Source organism: Chaetodon trifascialis, chromosome 5, assembly GCF_039877785.1.
Source record: "Chaetodon trifascialis isolate fChaTrf1 chromosome 5, fChaTrf1.hap1, whole genome shotgun sequence".
In the NCBI taxonomy this organism is placed as follows: Eukaryota; Metazoa; Chordata; class Actinopteri; order Chaetodontiformes; family Chaetodontidae; genus Chaetodon; species Chaetodon trifascialis.
Genome location: NC_092060.1, coordinates 10598170 through 10616694, shown reverse-complemented (window position 1 = coordinate 10616694; position 18525 = coordinate 10598170). Strand labels below are relative to the sequence as shown.

Genomic DNA, 18525 nt, shown 5'->3' with positions numbered 1-18525 from the left:
TTGCACTTCATAAATTGCAGTACTACCCTGTAATTGCATGACCATCAGTGGGCCCCTTTCGCTGTGGCAGTAGATCCATTTGGATGCCGTCATTGTTAGTACAGTTCACCAGTTCCCTCAAGTAGCATTCTTTGCAGGGTCGCTGACAGCCCTCTCATCTCTGCTGCTGGTTCACCTCACATAGCTTTGTGATAGGCTCACTATGATCAGGTGTCACTAATCTGCGAGGCACAGCTCTATGTGTGTGTGTGTGTGTGTGTGTGTGTGTGTGTGTGTGTGTATGTACGTGTATTACTCATGTTGTGGGGACATAAAGCTATTTACAGTAGTCATATTGTGCGGACTTGCCTTCTGCATGGGAACAAGTCCCCATTTTGGATAAGGTTAGGGTAAAGGTTATGGTTAGAGTAAGTCTCCAAGAAATGAATGTAAGTCAATATAATGTCCTCTGAAGCGATGGAAACGCGGCTGTGTGTGTGTGTGTGTGTGTGTGTGTGTGTGTGTGTGTGTGTGTGTGTGTGTGTGTGTGTGTGTGTGTGTGTGTGTGTGTGTGTGTGTGTTATCGCTTTGCCCTCACTGTGAATAGACTCTCACCTTCCTTTAACTGATCTCATTTCAGCAGAACAAACGGAGCCTTGGAGAGAGGAGAGATAGTAGTAATTGTCCCTTGAGAGGACACAAGGAAGAGTAGGGACCAAAAAAAGGAGAGATGGGGATATAGAGAGGTAGGTGAGGGAGAAAAGGAACAGAAAGGGAGAGGAAAAGATGACAGCTTGGGGAAGTGACAGCTAGAGAAGCAAGACGAACAGACTGCGAGCTCCCTAGGGCTGTAGAAAAGCCTCCACATCACTCTCAGTGCTTCTGCCATTTTCCCATTAGCGCAGGTTTAGAATCAACATTCCACAGAAAATAAAAATAGAAGATGTAATGCTGATCCAGCTCTCTACAGTCTCCAAAGCAAGACACTTAGTCATTTTAACTGCAATCAGAGTCATCTCAAATAGCACCATAATGGTGTTTCATTAGCAGGCCTTTTTCCAAATGGAGGATGAGCTGTAGTAGCGAGCAGCAGAGGTGATGAATGGTGTTGTTAAAGTTGATGTTCTGACATTAAGGAGCACATTGGCCCATCATGGCTATTGTCTTTAGATTTCATTATCTCTCCATATTAAAGGTCACCACTGGAAATGCCATAGAGGTGTGGGGATAGTTAAGATTGAATGGATTGCACTGCGTGTGTCTGTGTTAATGATGTTGAATTAGTCCATGATTTGAATTAATTAGCCAGGCTTGTAAGTGTGGCATGATGGCCAACTGTGAGGGCCGTGTGGGCAAATGCGTGCATGGTATGAAAGTGTGTACTTCATGTCCATGCTAATGTGTGATTCTGAAGCTTAAATATCACTCTGTTTCCTCTGCATAGGTCCCCTGACAAGTCGGCAAATCTTCCGCTTTAGCGAGGAAGGCTTGGTCAACGCCAGGTTTGACTACAGCTACAACAACTTCAGAGTGACAAGCATGCAGGCAGTCATCAATGAGACCCCTCTTCCCATTGATCTGTACCGCTATGTTGATGTATCGGGACGCGTCGAGCAATTTGGCAAATTCAGCGTAATCTTTTATGACCTCAATCAGGTGGGCAGAATATTTTCAACTAAAATAACACCCGAGTTAGGATACCTTTAGCATCTTTCAGCTCTTTGTTTTGGTTTCATGGCCCAAAGCTTAATTGTTCTGTTTCACTCTCACAGCTCTCAGCAACCGCAATAACATCAAATGCTGTTAAACCCACTGTGCCTTAGCGGCATAGCACTAAACAGCAGACAGATGAAGTAAGCGACTAGCTGGTGAACGTAGTTTAGCATTTAGCTGCTAAAGAGCTACAAAAGATTGTTCCTTCAGAAGTTCATGGAGACCAAAACAAAGCTAATGAGTGAATAATCAAAATATTCTCACTCCCACTTGCTTAGTCAGTGGCCCAACACTTCAAACTATGATGATCTGAACTTCAGTTTTTCACATGCAAATTTCCTGGTTAAGTTAGAAATTCTAAACATGCCACGTATGGTTAGCAACATTTGGTTAGACTTTCACAATAAAGCTTGTAAAGAACAATTATAGATGTGGTTAAGTTGTGAAACTGCTAGGTTTAGGCACCAAATTTACTTGGTTAGGTTTAGGAAAAGATCATGATTTGGCTCCAAATCAGTTATGTATGTTAGCTAAGTAAATTTAACTTACGTACATTTGGCTATTTCAGTTACAAAAGAAACCAGTGATCACTTTTGATCACAGGACCCAAACCCCAGTCTCCTGGATGAAAGTCCTGTGCTTGATCCATCTTGGCACTTTTTTTTCTTGCTCTTGTATATATATTTTCTAAGATTTATACGATTTGCTGTCCATGTCATATTGGCAAAATTGACATAGACATCTTTATAAGATGATAATATATCTATGTTGTGTAGATTCTGCTGCATGAAGCTCTTCTTTACATGTTTGTGTTCAGGTGCCTAACACATCTCATCTGCGATTGTCTAGGTAATTACCACTCATCTGATGAAGCACACCAAGGTATTTAACTCCTATGGCCAAGTGGTCGAGGTCCAGTATGAGATCCTTAAATCCATTGCCTACTGGATGACCATCCAGTATGACTCTGCAGGGCGCACAACCACCTGTGATATCAGGGTGGGCGTGGACAGCAATGTGACTCGCTACACTTACGAGTATGATGCAGACAGCCAGCTGCAAAGTGCCTCGGTTAATGAGCGGCCTCAGTGGCGCTACAGCTATGACCTCAATGGGAACATTAACCTGCTCAGCCATGGGACCAGTGCTAGGTAAGTCACTACCCACCAGCAATATTTTTCAGCAGGTGATGTGTCAATACAGTGTCATAACAAGCGTATTGCACGGGTTATTTTCAGATTTTTGCCTTGCTGGCAGCATGTCTCGAGGGATACCAACATCAATTGGTCAGTTTTTATGGATGGGATGGATTGCCATGATTTTTTTACAGACGTTCATGGTCTCCAGATGATAAATTCAACTGACTTCAGACATTAATATCCCTCTCAGGATGAGTGTTTATTACTTTAGTGACTTAACCTTTCTTCTCATGCCGTCATCAGGTCAAATCGAATTGATCAATACTGGTTTATGACCATTAACCAGAATAAAATGGCATTCCCATTATCCTTAGCTGGACTTTGTATTCATTGGTAGTTAGAAAATGTTAGCATGCTAACATGCTAAACTAAGATGGCAAACATGGAAAACATCATAGCTGCTAAACATAAGCATCTTAGCATTGTCATTGTGAGTATGTTAGCATGCTAATCATGGCTCAGAATACAGCCATGTACAGCTGCTAGCATGGAAACTCCTAGTCTTGCTGTTATATTAACGTTAAACGTAGTTCACAGCATTGTTACTGTAGTGTTTGGTTTAATTTCAGACTGACGCCGCTGCGTTATGACCAGAGAGACCGTATCACCCACCTTGGCGAGTTACAGTACAGCGTGGATGACGACGGCTTCCTCCGCCAGCGAGCAAATGATCTGTTCGACTACAACTCCAACGGCCTGCTGACCCGCGTCTTCAACAGAGTGACTGAGCGCACCGTGTGGTATCGCTACGACGGGCTGGGTCGACGTGTGGCCACCAAGAGCAGCCAGGGCGAGCAGCTGCAGTTCTTTTATGCTGATCTGTCACACCCCACCAGAGTCAGCCACTTGTACAACCACAGCAGTAATCTGATCACATCGCTGTACTACGACCTACAGGGCCATCTCATCGCCATGGAGCTGAGCAGCGGGGAGGAGTACTATGTCGCCTGCGACAGTGTGGGGAGCCCGAGGGCAGTTTTCTCTAGCAAGGGTCGACTGGTAAAGGAGATCCTCTACACCCCTTATGGAGAGGTTTACCAGGACACCAACCCTGACTTCCAGCTTGTCATTGGATTCCACGGGGGCTTGTACGACCCTCTCACACGGCTGGTCCATTTGGGCAGGCGGGATTATGACACGCTAGCCGGTCGATGGACTTCGCCCAATCACGAACTGTGGGGCGAGCTGAGCAAGGAGCCGAAGCCGTTTAACTTGTATGCCTTCAAGAATAACTGTCCAGTAGGGAGAGTGGAGGAGGTGACACAGTTTACTACAGGTGGGCACACACACTCATTCACACTGCAAGTCAACACTGAATTAGTGACTGACTGACTCACATGAGGTGGCACATTACAGTTCTCACACAGATACAGACAGATAGTATTTCACTCAGTAACACCTACTCCCACACACTCCTACGTGGGAAACATCTGCCATAAAGAGTGAGCGAACGGGGCTCGCAGCTAACCACAGGTGAGCTGTGTGTCAGAGAGAGAAGATGTGACAGACAGAATGTACCGGCAACAGAGAGGACAGCCGTGCCTCTGATCAGCTTGTTTTTTAACACGGGTTGTTATGTCTTGTTCCCTCTGTCTGTCAAGAACACACTGTTTCCCCGAGAGACAAAATAGAAACTCAGGCGATGGAAAGAGATGGAATAGGAGAGTAGGAGAATGAATATAGGATGTCGGAGGGAGGCGTACGTCCCTCTGGTTAATGGAACATTCATTTGGCCCGTCACGTTTCCCTGCAGCAGGATTGTTTATTACAAAAGAAATCTGTTTGTCAGGGAAACACCAGCCGAACCATCTCTGCCCTGTATTATGTTCATATATTGTGTGATTTCCTGAACAAGGTGTTGTTTCTTTGACCTTATGACTTTTTGTTTGCTTCACAGTATACACATTATATTCTTTCACCCTCCTTGCAATTTCTCTTTCTGCGCGTGTGTATGTGCCCAGACATCGGTAGCTGGCTGCAACTGTTTGGTTTCCAGCTTCATAATGTTGTCCCCGGTTTCCCGAAGCCTGATGTGGGCAGAATGGAACAAACATACGAACTGATGAAGACCCAGACCAAGACACAGAACTGGGACTCCAGCAAGGTGAGCTCTCCACCACGACAAACCACAGACAGCGGCAGCAGCAAGGCTCTTTCCAGTCGTGTGATTGGTCACGTTTATTTCATCTCTCTCGTTTCTCTTTCTGTAGAACATTTAAATACTTTTGGTGGCTCATATAAATACTGCCGATGTGTCAAATAAAATTTGGGGCTGCTGGCTAACCCCACCCGTCATATAAAACCACACTTGACTGTTAAGTCTTATGGGCTGTAGTGGCTCGTCTCGTGCTTGATAAGCTATCTTTAGACAGACTGTGGGTGAGAAGGTAGAAAAAGTCTAGTGTCATGGAAAGTGACACTGGTGAATAAAGTGTGACATTATTAAATGGAATGTGATATGAAATGGATGGAAAAAATAGCATGATTAGATAAAATCTGAATGTTGGGAAAGGGCCATTTGAAATAAAAATCTTTATAATTAGCATTATTTCTGTCATAATTACTGATGGATTTAAGAATGTGGAACGCTGAGGGCTCCATACTCTATAGGTTAAGTCCTGCAGTCCTCTAATGAAGCTTAAAGGTGATCTAAGTGCCATTTCTGACATTTCTGTGACATTAATGGTTCTTCCTAATGGGCAAAATGGCTGAAATCAGCACCGCGTTAATAATAAGAATGTTTTCCATTATCAGTATGAATGCTGAAAAGATTAGTGAACTAAGCAATTAGTCAATAGACAGAACACTTTTGATATTTAATACATTGTCATTAAAGTCACATCAGGAAGTGCAATTAATAACATTAATAAGTAATAACGTTAATTATGGCCACATTTTGCCACTTTCAAGGCCCTGGACCTCCTTAGTGGGAACAGTCTCAGCAGGAAAAGCGCAGTTGTTACTCATAACATTAACAATGTCTCTGTTCTATTTAATTGTCCCAGTAAGTCACGACAGTGTGACAGTGAGCCGGCATCAACAGTTCCAGGAGCCTGAAAGGGAAGCAGCTAAATGGATTTCAGCCATTATTAATCTGATTATTCACACCTGTGTGTTTCTACTGCGACAGGCTAAAACGTTTTCTGTGAAAAAGACCCATTGTTCATATGTCCAGTAATCTATTGGAATACACTAATGGAGCATCGCCATCATTAATGTGGCACCTGTGCTTTTCCTGTTCAGACAAAAATGTTGGTCTGCTGTGGAAGAATCTTTGATCACAGAGGAGCCTCTGACTCGACGTTATCTCGTGCAGTCAAACTCTGTCATATTGTTTGTTAACCAGTTGTGTTTTCGTTCCAGATGGTTCTGGGGATCCAGTGTGAGCTGCGCAGACAGCTGAGGAGTTTCATCTCTCTGGAGAGGTTGCCTCTCGTCTCAGAGCCTGTCGGCTCAACTTGCCACAGGCCGACACGTCCTCCTCCCTTCGGCTCCCGCCCTTCTCTCCTCGGCCCCAGCATCCGGTTCGCCGTCTCACACGGCCGTGTCAGCGCTGAAGTCATCGGCGTAGCCAGCGAGGACAGCCGCCGTGTGGCGGCCATTTTAAACGGTGCGGTCCACCTGAGCGGGCTGAGCTTCACCGTGCACGGCTGCGACACCCATCACTTCCTCCAGTCCCGGCCAATTGAGGAAGACCTCGCCCTTGGCTTAGGAGTCGGTGGGCGTGTCCTAGAGAACGGGGTGAACGTGAGCGTGTCTCAGATGAGCGCCATGGTGAACGGCAGGACTCGACGATTCGCTGACATCACTCTTCAGCAGGGGGCGCTGTGCCTGTGCGTGCGCTACGGCGGGAACGAGGAGGAGGAGCGAGCGCGTGTGAGGGAGGAGGCGAGGAAGAGAGCAGTGGAGGGGGCATGGGAGAAGGAGAGGAAGAGGGTGGATTTAGGGGACGCGGGGAGCAGGGCGTGGAGCGAGGCGGAGAAGCAGCAGCTGCTGTCCGGAGGACTTGTTCAGGGTTACGACGGCTACTACTCCCTGCCTATAGAGCAGCAGCCGGAGCTGTCCGACTGCCCCTCCAACATCCACTTTATGACACTGAGCGAGGTGGGGGGCAGGTAACAGAGACACACGAGCAGCCCCCCACCCCACCAAAGACTGCCTGTTTCTACTCTACTCTGATTTGTTCTACTGTTTCTATACTGTATCAAAAAAGAAGAAGACGACGACAGAAGAAGAACAAGAAGAGAGATTGGGGGAAAAAATGATTTCCAAATGCCTTTAATTGTGACAAAATGATGGTATTTTATTATTATCGTCCAGTTTCTCCAATTTCTAACAGTGGCACAAGCAGTGTGGTTTGGCTGTGGCTTTGCTTTTTGTATCCCGACTGGCCTGGGACTGACCGACTGACCGACCGACCAATTGACTGACTGACCGATGGACTGACTGTCTGTCATTTGCTGTTTCAACACTGTTCATCTTTTTGGACTCTGTTCAAATCCACTGAACCATAGAGGTGAAGACTTTAGGATTGCCAGTGAATAATCCTCTTCATGACTCACATCACAAACTCTCCGGTTGCCATTTGAGTTCCTACATGGTTTACCTCGGATATACTATCGTTTACATATTGTGTAAGAGAGGCCTTGTCGACTCTGACACTCCCCTTTAGAGAAGGAAGCCTCTCCTGGTTTTCTGCCTCTGGTGTGCTCCAACAGTAGTTTGTATGAGTGTGTATACTAAAATCAAGAATGTACATAGCCAGTGCTTTCACACTGAAAAAAGTGCTCAACTGGAAATTCTGTTGTTCATAAGTAAGTGTCAGTATTGTTAATCAATAGAAAAACAGTTACATTTTTGCAAAGAATTATACATGGCTATAGTAAATATTCTCGCTGATAAATCTGACTTTATTGGGTTACAATGCTGATTAAAGTTATTATGTGTGAATTACCATTGCTCCCTGAGATTTCGTCGGCATTGTTGCTTATTATCTCTCTCTGCATCTGCGCTCTCTCTCTCTGTCTCTCTCTCTCTCTCTCTCTCGCTCGCTCGCTCGCTCTCGCGTCCTCTCCGTCTCTTTGCCTTCCCTCCACACATTTGTTGTGCACTCTTTGTTCTTGTTTCTGGGAGTTTGTAACTTTCAAATCTGTGCTGTCATTATCACCCATCATTATGGCTCAAACTGAGATATGCATGAGAAACCTGCGTCTGTCAGAAGAAGAAGAAGAAGGGAGAGAGAGAGAGAGAGAGAGAGAGGGAAAAAAAAGCACAGAAGAAGGGAAAAAGAAATGTGACAGCTGAGGCTCAGTGAGTGGGTGGTGAGTGCAGAAGGGGCAGGACCTGGAGTTGGCTGTGCTGTTCTCTACAGCTTGTCTCCTCTCATTAAGAAATGCCAATCAGACTACATGTGAACCACTTCCAAGCCTCTCTCCCCCCAAAAAAAGTTGAAAAAGAAAGTAAAGAAGTTTGTTTTTTCTTTTTTTTTTTTTTAATCTAGCTACCACTAATCCACCTCCCCGTCCGTCTGCCTGTCCCCCACTCGCCTCCCTCCTGTCGTCACTCCGCCATCTGCCCACCATTAATTGTTTGTGTTTCTCTCCTGGGCTGCGGATGACAGAGCCACACAATGCATATGTTCTGACTGCGAGCAGGTGATATACGTTCCCGACTAGCACTCTGCTGATCGGCTGCGATGCACCTTCCCTTCTAAACCATATGCTCCGCGAGATACTGTCCAACCTCATCTCAGCAGTGAAAAGATGGAGGGTCCGGTTGCTAGGAGACCGCTGCGCTGAAGAATTGTCTGGGTTGAATAGATGCTCTCTCTCTGTCTGTCTCCCTTTCTCCTTCCCTCTCTCATTTTTTTCCATGCGGAGCCAGTAATCAATCAATCAATCAGATGAATGACAGATTTTTTTCCCCCTCTTTGGAGCAGTCAGCATTCTCTCCATGGAAATCAGCGCTTCAGTACGTCAAACTGAATTTTTGCTCTGCAGTGTATGTGAGACGGAGGCTGAGTGTGTGCGCGGCTGTGTGTGTGACCTCATTTAAAAGAGCTTATTTCAACCAGTATCATTTATTTCCTTTGCCATTCACACAACCAAATTGCATTAAGAAAACAAAGCACAACATTTGTTGTCAACTTCTGTATGCGGTAATGGATATTAATGTTCGAGCACTTGAATATTTTACATCACATCCCTGAAAGTTATGAAGCACTTTGCCACATGTGCAGAAGAAAAGAGAGAGGCATTGGCGGGAAAGATCTGAGTCAGTGCTAGCACCTAAATGACTGGGATTCAACAAACAGGAGCTGATAAATTGGAGCAAAATGAGATGTACTGTGCACGCAGTGTGCAAAATGCAACAGCGGGCAGTATTTTTGCTCATAATTACGTCGATGATGAGTTCAGGGTTTGCCCCTAACCGAGAGCTTGCTGCACCTCCTTCTTGTTCCTGTTTCTGTGTCCCTTAGCAGCAGGCAGTGGCCGCTGCTGGAGGTACGGGTTGGTGTGTGTCGGCGACAGGCTCTCACCAGGCGTCTGTGCCTCTGTGCATGTTAGTGCTCGTCTCTGAGCGGTGACAGGGTAGAGCAGAGGCATCGCAATTCCTTGTCCGGGCTTCTGGAAAGCTGCTATCAAGTTCTTGATTTGCCGGAAATATCGTTTCTGCACACCAGGAGTGGTCTGAAACACAAGAAAGAAAAAAAAAAAGGCAGAGGAGAATTCAGCCTCTCCATCTTCACATCAAACCCCCCGCGGGAAATGAAGAGGACAGGACAGCGCCGGCTTGAGACAAGCTCGCGCAGATTCACCTTATGAAAGGCGTCAGATTTGCTAAAAGTAGAGGCAGAAGCACGGATGCATTGTGGGCTGGGAGTCATGTGGGTTATATTTTTATGTATGTGGTCCACACTGAGCTTTTGTTTAAGACAACAAAAGGACACAGCAATAAATAAGATGATGCTGTGCAAGGATGGAGAATATACTCAAGGGCTTTTAAAGCTAAATTAGGAAAATTCTGGTTGCAGTGTTTTCTGGAAGCGTTCACTCCCCTGGGCTTTTTTTTCTTACATTTTGTTAGTCAACAAAAAAAGCATTTATTTTAGGATTTACGTGTGACATGTAAGATGTTCAAAGTGCACCATTATCTCGACAGCTTTGACTGAATGAAAGTGAAATAACACAGATCATTTTTTAGAAATGATCTGTGGCTTTAAAGAAAATAAGTTGTTTAGAATTCATCATCTGCTGCGACGAAGGTGTAATGCCACTAATCTAACACTTTTCTTCTGGCTTTAGAGAAATCCAACTTTATCAAGGCTCTTTCAGGGAGTCTGGCGTTTCTTCTAATTTTTAATCAGTTTTGTTTCCCCACAGCTTCTTAACATTTAATATCTCTAGATCACGATGCATTAAACCTTTCACAGTATTATAATTTTGTCAAGTAAGGACTATTTTTAAAAGACGTGTTATTTGTTTCCACTGCGTGCAATCAATCACGCTGCGAGAAATGGTGAAAATCTGCTTTTTGAAATCATTTAATCAAATGCGGCGAGCACGAGGCACTTTGGATGTTTCTGTCTCCAGCCACAAGTGTCACCTCTGTTCCCCAGAATATTTCATTAAAGTGATTGATATTGCACATGAATAATGCAAACTGTTATTGAGCTTGTAGTGAAATTCGTGTAATTCAAGTCTACTCCCCCTATCTGTTCGCTTGATGCTGTCAGTGAAAATGAGTGAGGGAGAAATGTAGTTACAACAGCATGTTGTCAGAGAGACACAGCCCTCAGATGTCTCTATACATTCAAATCTCTGGGTGTTTGCCAACTCTCAGCGCTCAATTACATATCCCATCAGAAATTCTGTCAAATGCAATTCTACATTTCCCATCTCTGGAGTATATGCTCGTGCCGTGGCATCTTAAATTTTAGTTGGGGGGGAGGGAGGACTATCTCACAGGGTGTTATTGGTAAAGGAAAAGGAATGCACCCATTTCTCAGCACTGTCGCTCCTGCAAAAGCCCATGTAAGCTTGCTGCGTTAGGCTGGCACAAAACAACCTGCACAGCTAATGAACAGCAACCAAAGCGAGGCGGATGTGCAGCTGTGGCACTGGTTCTGTAGAGTTATAGGGTGCGGAAAGAGTCGGCACAGGATAAGAGCAAAAGAAATAAGATAAAGTGTCTCACTTCTGCAGCCCATGAGCCTGCGTCATCCTTGTGCAGTCTGTAAGTGTAGACGTATCCCTGGCTCCTGCGCACACACACACACACACACACAAACAACTTTGACCCCCGAGTTCATCTTTCAGCTTAATGAAATAAACGTTGCCCATACTGTTGCCATTATCCCTCCTGCGGGACTCACTTTTCACACTTAATACCAAAATGTGGTGGCCCATTGGTATGTTTGAGCCTTGGTGCCTTTATTTTTTTTAATGTGAGGAGATCAATAATCTCTATAATAGTAGAAAATAGGGTTATGTGTTGATGTGATTACTGAGGTCTCACAGAGGCAGCACAAAGACAGATACTGGGTTTATACTCACAGCACACACAGGCAGTAGACGCCCGGCACAGAGTCACTGTTACGGACCAGATAGCACCCGTCCCGCCCGTCCTGGCCCAGCCGCCTCTCCCCCTCTTCTTTGCCGATGGGTCCATGGTAGACAGGCAGGTTCTCCATCACGGCTCCTCTCCACACCTGTGTTTTGTTCTGCTCCTGAGTGCCAGCTCTCCTCTTTCTTTTTACTGCAGGCGAAGCTTTTTGTTCTTCACTGTGAATGCTCTAGACTGGGAGCACAGCTAAGGCAGCTGTCCAGCCTCTCATCTGACGGTCGGTTCTTGCCGTTTCAAATGTTTGTTAGGAGGCCTGAGCTTTCGGCACGCCAGCTCTCTGACTTTCCACTTTTCACCTGCGCTGAGAGCAACTCTCTCTAACCTCTCACATTTATGTCTCGGCGCTCAGCCTTCCTCCTGTCACTATGAGGCACATGCATGTGCACATGCACACGTAAAATGTGGGTTTGTGCATCTCTCAGGAAATGATTGTATTTTTCAACAGGAAATAACTTCAAAGATTCTAACTGAATATTTCCACAACAATAGAAAGCACAAGAGAGGGATAAAAAAAGCAATATCACCCTTTTCGAACAGGAAAATGTATATTGTTGTTATGTGGTGACTTGTGCTGTTTCCAGCTCAATTATCTGGAGGCCTCACTTTGTTTTCTTATGAACAGGAGTTTGCTTACGTTGTCTGTTTCTGCCACAGTTTCTATGAATTATGATGCATGGTTTACTGTGCAAAAATCAGCAGTGGGAGACATATTCTGATACTTTACTTACAGCAAGCAAAAGTACAGATGTATTATCAGAAAAATGGATCTCAACATATCCACAGTGAAATTGCTCAATCTGCAGATAAATGTCATAGATGACATTATTAGATTAACACTGATGATCAATGTGTCAGCAGGATTTTGCATCTGATTGACATGCAGCTGGTTTTACCTGCTTGTATACAGTGGGTTTAGTTCTTAGTTCCTTTTCTCAAATTTTTAGATGAAAAATGTAAAGATTTAAATTAAATACATTTAGATGGAGGCGTTAACAACTCATGGCCAGAGGCCCCAACTCAGCTCTGTTTTCACAAAAAGGTCACAAAATTCAAAAAGTTTGGGAGGACTGATCTAATGTATAATATGTGTTTATGTCCCATCTTAATTTGAAAAGTCACTGGTCTCTGCACTACCTCTGTCAAGTCAATGTAGTGGAGTAAAAGGGACAGTATTTCCCTCTGAAGTTTAGAGTGGAAGCATAAAGTACACCAAAATTAAACTGAAACACAGCAGTGTAAATGTATTTAGTTACTTTCCACAGCTGGAAAATTTGGATAAAATATCAGCAGTGCTTCTTCTTTGTCCCCCTGAAGACAAACACAAAAAGAATAAAAATACTCATTTACATGTTAAATTAAGATGTCAGGAGGAGACTTTGTGCCAAGCCAGCGAAACATCTGTCACCTGCTGTTTTAGAGTTGTTCTCAATACTTCTCAGCTCACATTTTCTGCTCACGCTTCCACACCGTTCCTGTAACCATGAACTGCACAGCATAGAACACGTTGTTCAGTCGCGTCACTTATCTGCCTTCTATTAAACGTGTGTCAGGGATACTCACACCTGCTCCGCTGAACAGTGAGGAATCAGCTAACGAAGCTGTGTGCACGAACATACTGCGGAGCTGCAACAAACTCATCCTGCAATCTGTGCTGTCAGTGGGAAAGTTCTGTTGTGTCAAATTAAAACATCCAGCGATTACAACGTGGAATGTTTGCAGCAGTGTAATGCTGTTCACATTTTACCAAGCGTCTGGCAGATGAGGCTCATCAGCCAGGTCTGTTATCCTTGGATTTGATGCTCTTCATTCACACCATGGTCACGACTACATGGAGTCCTTCAGACTGCCAGGTGCTCCTGCAAAGGACCCTTCAGAAAGGCCAACCTCATGATTGTCCCACTCAGTCTGTTTTTTCAAGCCGGTAGCTCTCTTTAATGCGGAATTTGTTGAGGATTTCTGTTTTTATACATTCAGAACTGTCGCCTACACGAGTCATCAGTCTGTGTCAGAGCCATCTTTCCCTCGGCTCAGAAAGATCATGAGCAGTGGGACTTTGGGGCTCTGTCTGGATAAGCAGCCGGTGGCATCGTATTCACTGCTTCTACAGCCCTTTAGCGCCACCCAGTGGCAAACTTTGAAAGATTAATGAGGAATGATTTATTGCAAGTAGCCTGAAGTGAGGACTGGAAGGCGTTTTAAGAAGTTTTCCTTCCTTTTGGGTGCCAAGTTCATCTGTAACATTCAGGCTGTTTTAGCTTGAAGTCTGAAACTGAACAAAAGCAGAAACACTTCACCATATATGGAGGAACAAAAGGGTTTCTGCCATTATCCATTCAACCTTCTGTATAATAATCTCACAGCCTTCACCAGGGCACGGCTAAATTACGTCATACTCTGTTGGCTCTCAGCCCACAGACACACAGGCCAGGGTCAATGCAGAATGCAGCAGATCTATACTAGCCACAAATAGCAGACCGAGATACATCATTGATTAGCTGGCGGCTTCCTCAACCAACACAACTGGCTGGGCTGGAATGCATCATAGGGACATTAGTATGAGATTATGATATCTGGCCTTGATATGTACCGAATCCATGAGAGGCATTTTGAGAGGGGAGAAAAAGAGGGAGACTGAACGCCCATCTGCCAGGCCGACAGTAATCCCAGCACTCTCACTCCCAGGTGGGGGAAAAAGCTCTCCGTCACAGCTGTTGGAGGGCACGCTAAGATTTGGAAAAGGAAAGTGAAAATGGTAAATGGAATCAGTTTCACACACTCGGTGCATGCGCTGACTAACATTAACCCGACAAACTCCTCTTTTTGGTAAAACAACAGTAGTTATTTGGGATAATTGCATCAATCAGACAAGCAGAATTTTTAGGGTCGTTTTTATTTTTCTAAACTGTCTTTAAAGAATAATACAATACAAATGATACAAGTTACATGCTCACACATATGATATCCTGCTCCCAGAGAGAACAGTGAAAATAGCGTTGTTATGAATGGTTAATAATCATCCTTACACATCTGTATTCCATCAATGTTTTGGCCTGTTCTGCTCTGCACAGCCGAAGTGCAGTTGCAACACATTCAAAGTGTCGAGAGCAGAATATAACTGCTTTACCGTAGAAAATATCATTATGCCATAGAAATCTATAACCACAAAAAAGCATCACAGTTTGCAAATCTATGAAACAGAACTAAAAAGCTCATCTTTAAATTAAAACTAGCTGGAGAGATAAATGTACCGACTCGTTCTAACCTGTTTCATGTCATTGAACAACTGATCCTACAACATGTTTATTACATTTATCATCCCAGAGGCTGTAAATGAGACAGTAGCTATATCCAACCATGATGAGGAAATAAAAAAAACAGCAGCAGCTGATCTAGTTCTGCTTACATGTCACGAGCCTAGCTGAGCAGTAGTGTGTGATTCAGCCTCCCTTCAGTTTTAAAGGCTTTTCACTGCACTCTTAAAGCTATAAAAACTGATTGATGAACTTTTATGGCCCCTTGTGAGCAGCTTAAACAGGAGCAACACAATCAGTCATCTGGAGGCGTGTCCACCCGGTGCATGTGAGTCTAATATTCACTCTCCTTTCAGCTCTGTTTTTGGTCTCCACCGACTCCTGAGGGAAATATCTGGCTCTTTAGCTGCTGATGTTCACCAGCTAGCTGCTAACTGTGTCTGTCTGCTGTTTGCTGCTGAGCACCAAGTGTACAGAGGGTTTTTCACTGAGAACAGCTGCCTCCTGCACCATTTAAGGCATTACATTTAGAATTTATCGATCCGTTCTACAGTTTGGCTAACCAGCTTCAATCCTTTAAACCTTTTTTTTTTAGCGTAATCTTTTCTTTAGTTATTTTTTCTGTCTTTGTAAGGCAGCATGAAGTGCTGCTGTCAGTTATAGTAACAGCTCTGTCTCACACATTCATGCTTATTGCAGTTCAGCAGTCACTTGACGTATCACTCTTAGGGGTGTGAAAACAGTGAAGGGAAAGGAAAGAGGGGGCCAGTTAAGCGGGACCAGAGGGGTCCGCAATTGCCAGGTCTTTCAGGTCACTGAGTTTTCGAGAGAAAGAGCTCAGCCTGGTGCTGAAGGAGCCCCTCTTCTGGCTGTGCTCTTCCCCACGGGCCTTCAAACAAGCACACAGTCCCTTGCAGAGGCCCCCGAGACGGCCCCGGAAATGATTTCCGATGAAGCAGTAGAGCACGGGGTTGATGGCCGAGTTGGAGAAGCCCAGGCAGAGGGTGAGAGGGGTGAGGTTCTGGATGGTCCAGTTCACCCAGCAGCTGTCCAGCCAGCCATTGCTATTCAGCACGTCCAAGAAGGTGACACAGTGGAAGGGGAACCAGCAGAGGAAGAAGGCCATGACCACAGCAGCTACTGTCCACAACACCCGCTCCAGCCCCCTGCCCTCCAGGTTTCTGCCTGCGCTGTAGCTGGGGCTCCCACACAGGGTTGGGGGTCTCTCTGGTTTACTGCAGCTCTCCTGGGATTTAAGAGACGGCATGTTGGAGGGATGTGACAGATTGTGCATTCTTACCAGCCCTGTGTCAGCCATCAAATGTTTGCCAATAGCGTAGTAGCAACAAGAGATGACAAGCAGCGGCAGCAGGAAGGCCAGGACAATCTTCATCCAGGCCAGGGTTAAATACCAGGTATGACTAGGATAGATAATAGCACAGCCCTCCATACCCAGCGCGTCCAGGTCGTAAGTGTTCCTCAGATAGAAGGTAGGAGCTGAGCAGGCGCATGCCAGGAGCCACACCAGGACGCACGTGAGCTGGGCGCGTTTGGTGTTTCGAGCACTCTGGGAGCGGAGAGGACGCACGATGGCCAGGTAGCGATCCATGCTCATGCTTGTGATGAAGAAGATAGATGCATAGAGGTTGAGGCTGAGGAGCGCGCCACAGACTTTGCAGGCAACCCAGCCAAAGGGCCAGCTGTAGCCCTGGGAGTAATAGACGGCCCACAGCGGCAGACACAGCAGGAACAGCAGGTCAGACACACACAGGTTCAGCATGAAAGTGTTTGCAATAGTTCTCCTCGAGGCGTTGGCATGTGCCAACACGCACACTGCCAGGGCGTTGGCTATGGTTCCCAGCACACAGATAACGCTGTAGATGGAGGGGATGATCGTGGTCATGGGCACAGGAGTCCAGTCTGTGCAGACGAGAGCTGAGGGGGCCAGAGAGGTGTTCCCATAGGCCTCTATTGTTGAATATGGCGAGGTGGTGGAGTTGAAAAGGGAGAGGTCATTTGGGATTTCCATTATGAAACTGGACGTACCCTTGCGTCACACAATTTGACTTCCCTCCTTTAAGTTTTCCAAGGTCGGCTGGAAATAAAACAAAGCAAGAGAGCATTTACAATTCAGCTGCCTTTTACGGACCAAAACAGCTTTTCCTGCGCAGCGATCTTTAGCTGGCTGCACTGTTTATTAGCTGTCCTGCTTGATAACTAATCACAGCAAAAATACATTACACCATTCCTGAAGCTGGGCCGTAATGAAATACATATGAAAGCGCTGTAATAATGTGGCTGCTTAATGGAGTCCTCAGAAAATCTATTTTGTTCGAGTGAGTGAAATAAGTCTTTGAAACATTCATGATGCAGATGAAAAAGTCAATTTTAGATTGAATAGTTTTTACAGGACTCTTAAAAGTAACTGAATCTGATCACTTTACAGTCCCGTGCACCAAGAGAATAGAGAATGCATTATTAAAAAAAAAATTATACTGAAACAGAGATCTTATCAAATCAACCCAGACTTACTTTATGATTTCTGCCTATTCAAAGAGTTCATTTTACCTGAGTGATTGAGCTCCAGTCAAAGCGCTTTTCAGTGCTTCTTTTGGCTGAAGTCCATGTCTTGACAATTGCTCCTCGACCCCTCTAAGAGAAATGTGCACAGCTGAGTGCCCCAGACCATATGATGTCTCTGTGTCTGTGCGTGAAGAAAACAGACCGTAGGCTCTGAGAAACCAGATGAGGTTGGGGGTCTTATAGCCCCCAAGAGCCCCTTGACGATTACACAACAGGGAAGTTGCTTACACGTCACACCTTCATCATTACCAAGGGGCTGGCCAGTACCTGGACACCAGCCAGCCTGCAGAGAGAGAGAGAGAAAAAAAAACTTGCTGTCTGTTTTTCATTCCTCCCTTCAAGAGTTTCTACCAGAAAAGGCCAAAAGTAAGAAAATCAAATCAAGATGTGTGTTACAGTAATAGCTGAGTCTCCGGTGACTGCGGACACACAATCATGTGTCATACCTGAGCATAATGAATAGGACAGCAGAGTGTTTGAGGTGTCAAACTTTGAAAGCCCTAACTGTCCCCACCGGGGGCCTCTGACCCGAGGAACGGAGGCTGTGTGTTAATTAGCAGAGCCTCACACTTTGTGTCATATTCGTCCTGCCAGCGGTCAGATAAGCCATGGGAAATATTTACTCTGTCTCAGCGGAAGTCAAGCCAGCCACTGGGGCAGAGGGAGAAGGGGGAGGCACAGTGTGGAAGACGAATGAGGAGGAGGACGAGCAGATACCGCAGGGAGTGAACGAGGAGATGAGAAGGAGAGATGGGGAGGAAGAGGAGAGAAAGCGGAGATTCCCTCCAGTGGTTTTTCATTAAAGTCTCTGGTGAAAGTTAATGAGGGATGTGTACAAAGCTCTGAGACTGATTACATCACAGCTCCTTTGATCAGCGGTGTGAGCATGCATCTCTCCCTGTGTGTGCTCATGTGTGCTTCAATACTTTGCGCAACTGGATGTGCTTAATCACAGCCTGACATGCATGCGTCCACACAATGTGCCGGCCTCTGCCTACATGTGTGTTCACATATGTGCGCGCGCTCTGTTCCATTGAGTATCTATCAGGATGTGACATGTTCTAATAGCGTGGGAAAGCTGACGGTGAGGATGACTGATGAAGACGACGCAGAGAGCAGCAGATTTGGAAGGCTGCGAATGAAGAGTTCCAAACCTTCTTGCGGGATTTTGGAAA

General features: G+C 45.3%; 3 protein-coding genes across 3 annotated transcripts in view; 1 reads left to right on the top strand and 2 right to left on the bottom strand.

Annotated features, from left to right (window-relative positions):
• Positions 1–7845, top strand: part of tenm1 (teneurin transmembrane protein 1) — a 161640-nt gene extending 153795 nt beyond the window's left edge. Inside the window, exons 34-38 of the mRNA XM_070962146.1 lie at positions 1424–1635; positions 2542–2843; positions 3461–4167; positions 4853–4995; positions 6255–7845. Of these exons, the coding sequence (XP_070818247.1) occupies positions 1424–1635; positions 2542–2843; positions 3461–4167; positions 4853–4995; positions 6255–7010 (2120 nt within the window). The 3' untranslated portion in view covers positions 7011–7845. The remainder of the gene's footprint in view (positions 1–1423; positions 1636–2541; positions 2844–3460; positions 4168–4852; positions 4996–6254) is intronic.
• A 539-nt stretch (positions 7846–8384) lies between these two features.
• Positions 8385–11925, bottom strand: LOC139330916 (SH2 domain-containing protein 1A-like). The gene is made up of 3 exons (XM_070962144.1): positions 11447–11925; positions 11088–11151; positions 8385–9580 (listed from the first exon to the last, which is right to left on the bottom strand). The coding sequence occupies exons 1-3, from the start codon at positions 11581–11583 to the stop codon at positions 9317–9319; spliced, it is 465 nt and encodes a 154-aa protein (XP_070818245.1). The 5' UTR covers positions 11584–11925; the 3' UTR covers positions 8385–9316.
• Positions 11926–15419: 3494 nt separating this feature from the next.
• LOC139331440 (type-2 angiotensin II receptor-like) lies at positions 15420–17473 on the bottom strand. Its single transcript, XM_070962908.1, has 2 exons — positions 17336–17473; positions 15420–16862 (listed from the first exon to the last, which is right to left on the bottom strand). Exon 2 carries the CDS (start codon positions 16794–16796, stop codon positions 15537–15539), a length of 1260 nt encoding a protein of 419 aa, XP_070819009.1. The 5' UTR covers positions 16797–16862; positions 17336–17473; the 3' UTR covers positions 15420–15536.
• Between the last annotated feature and the right edge of the window lie 1052 nt (positions 17474–18525).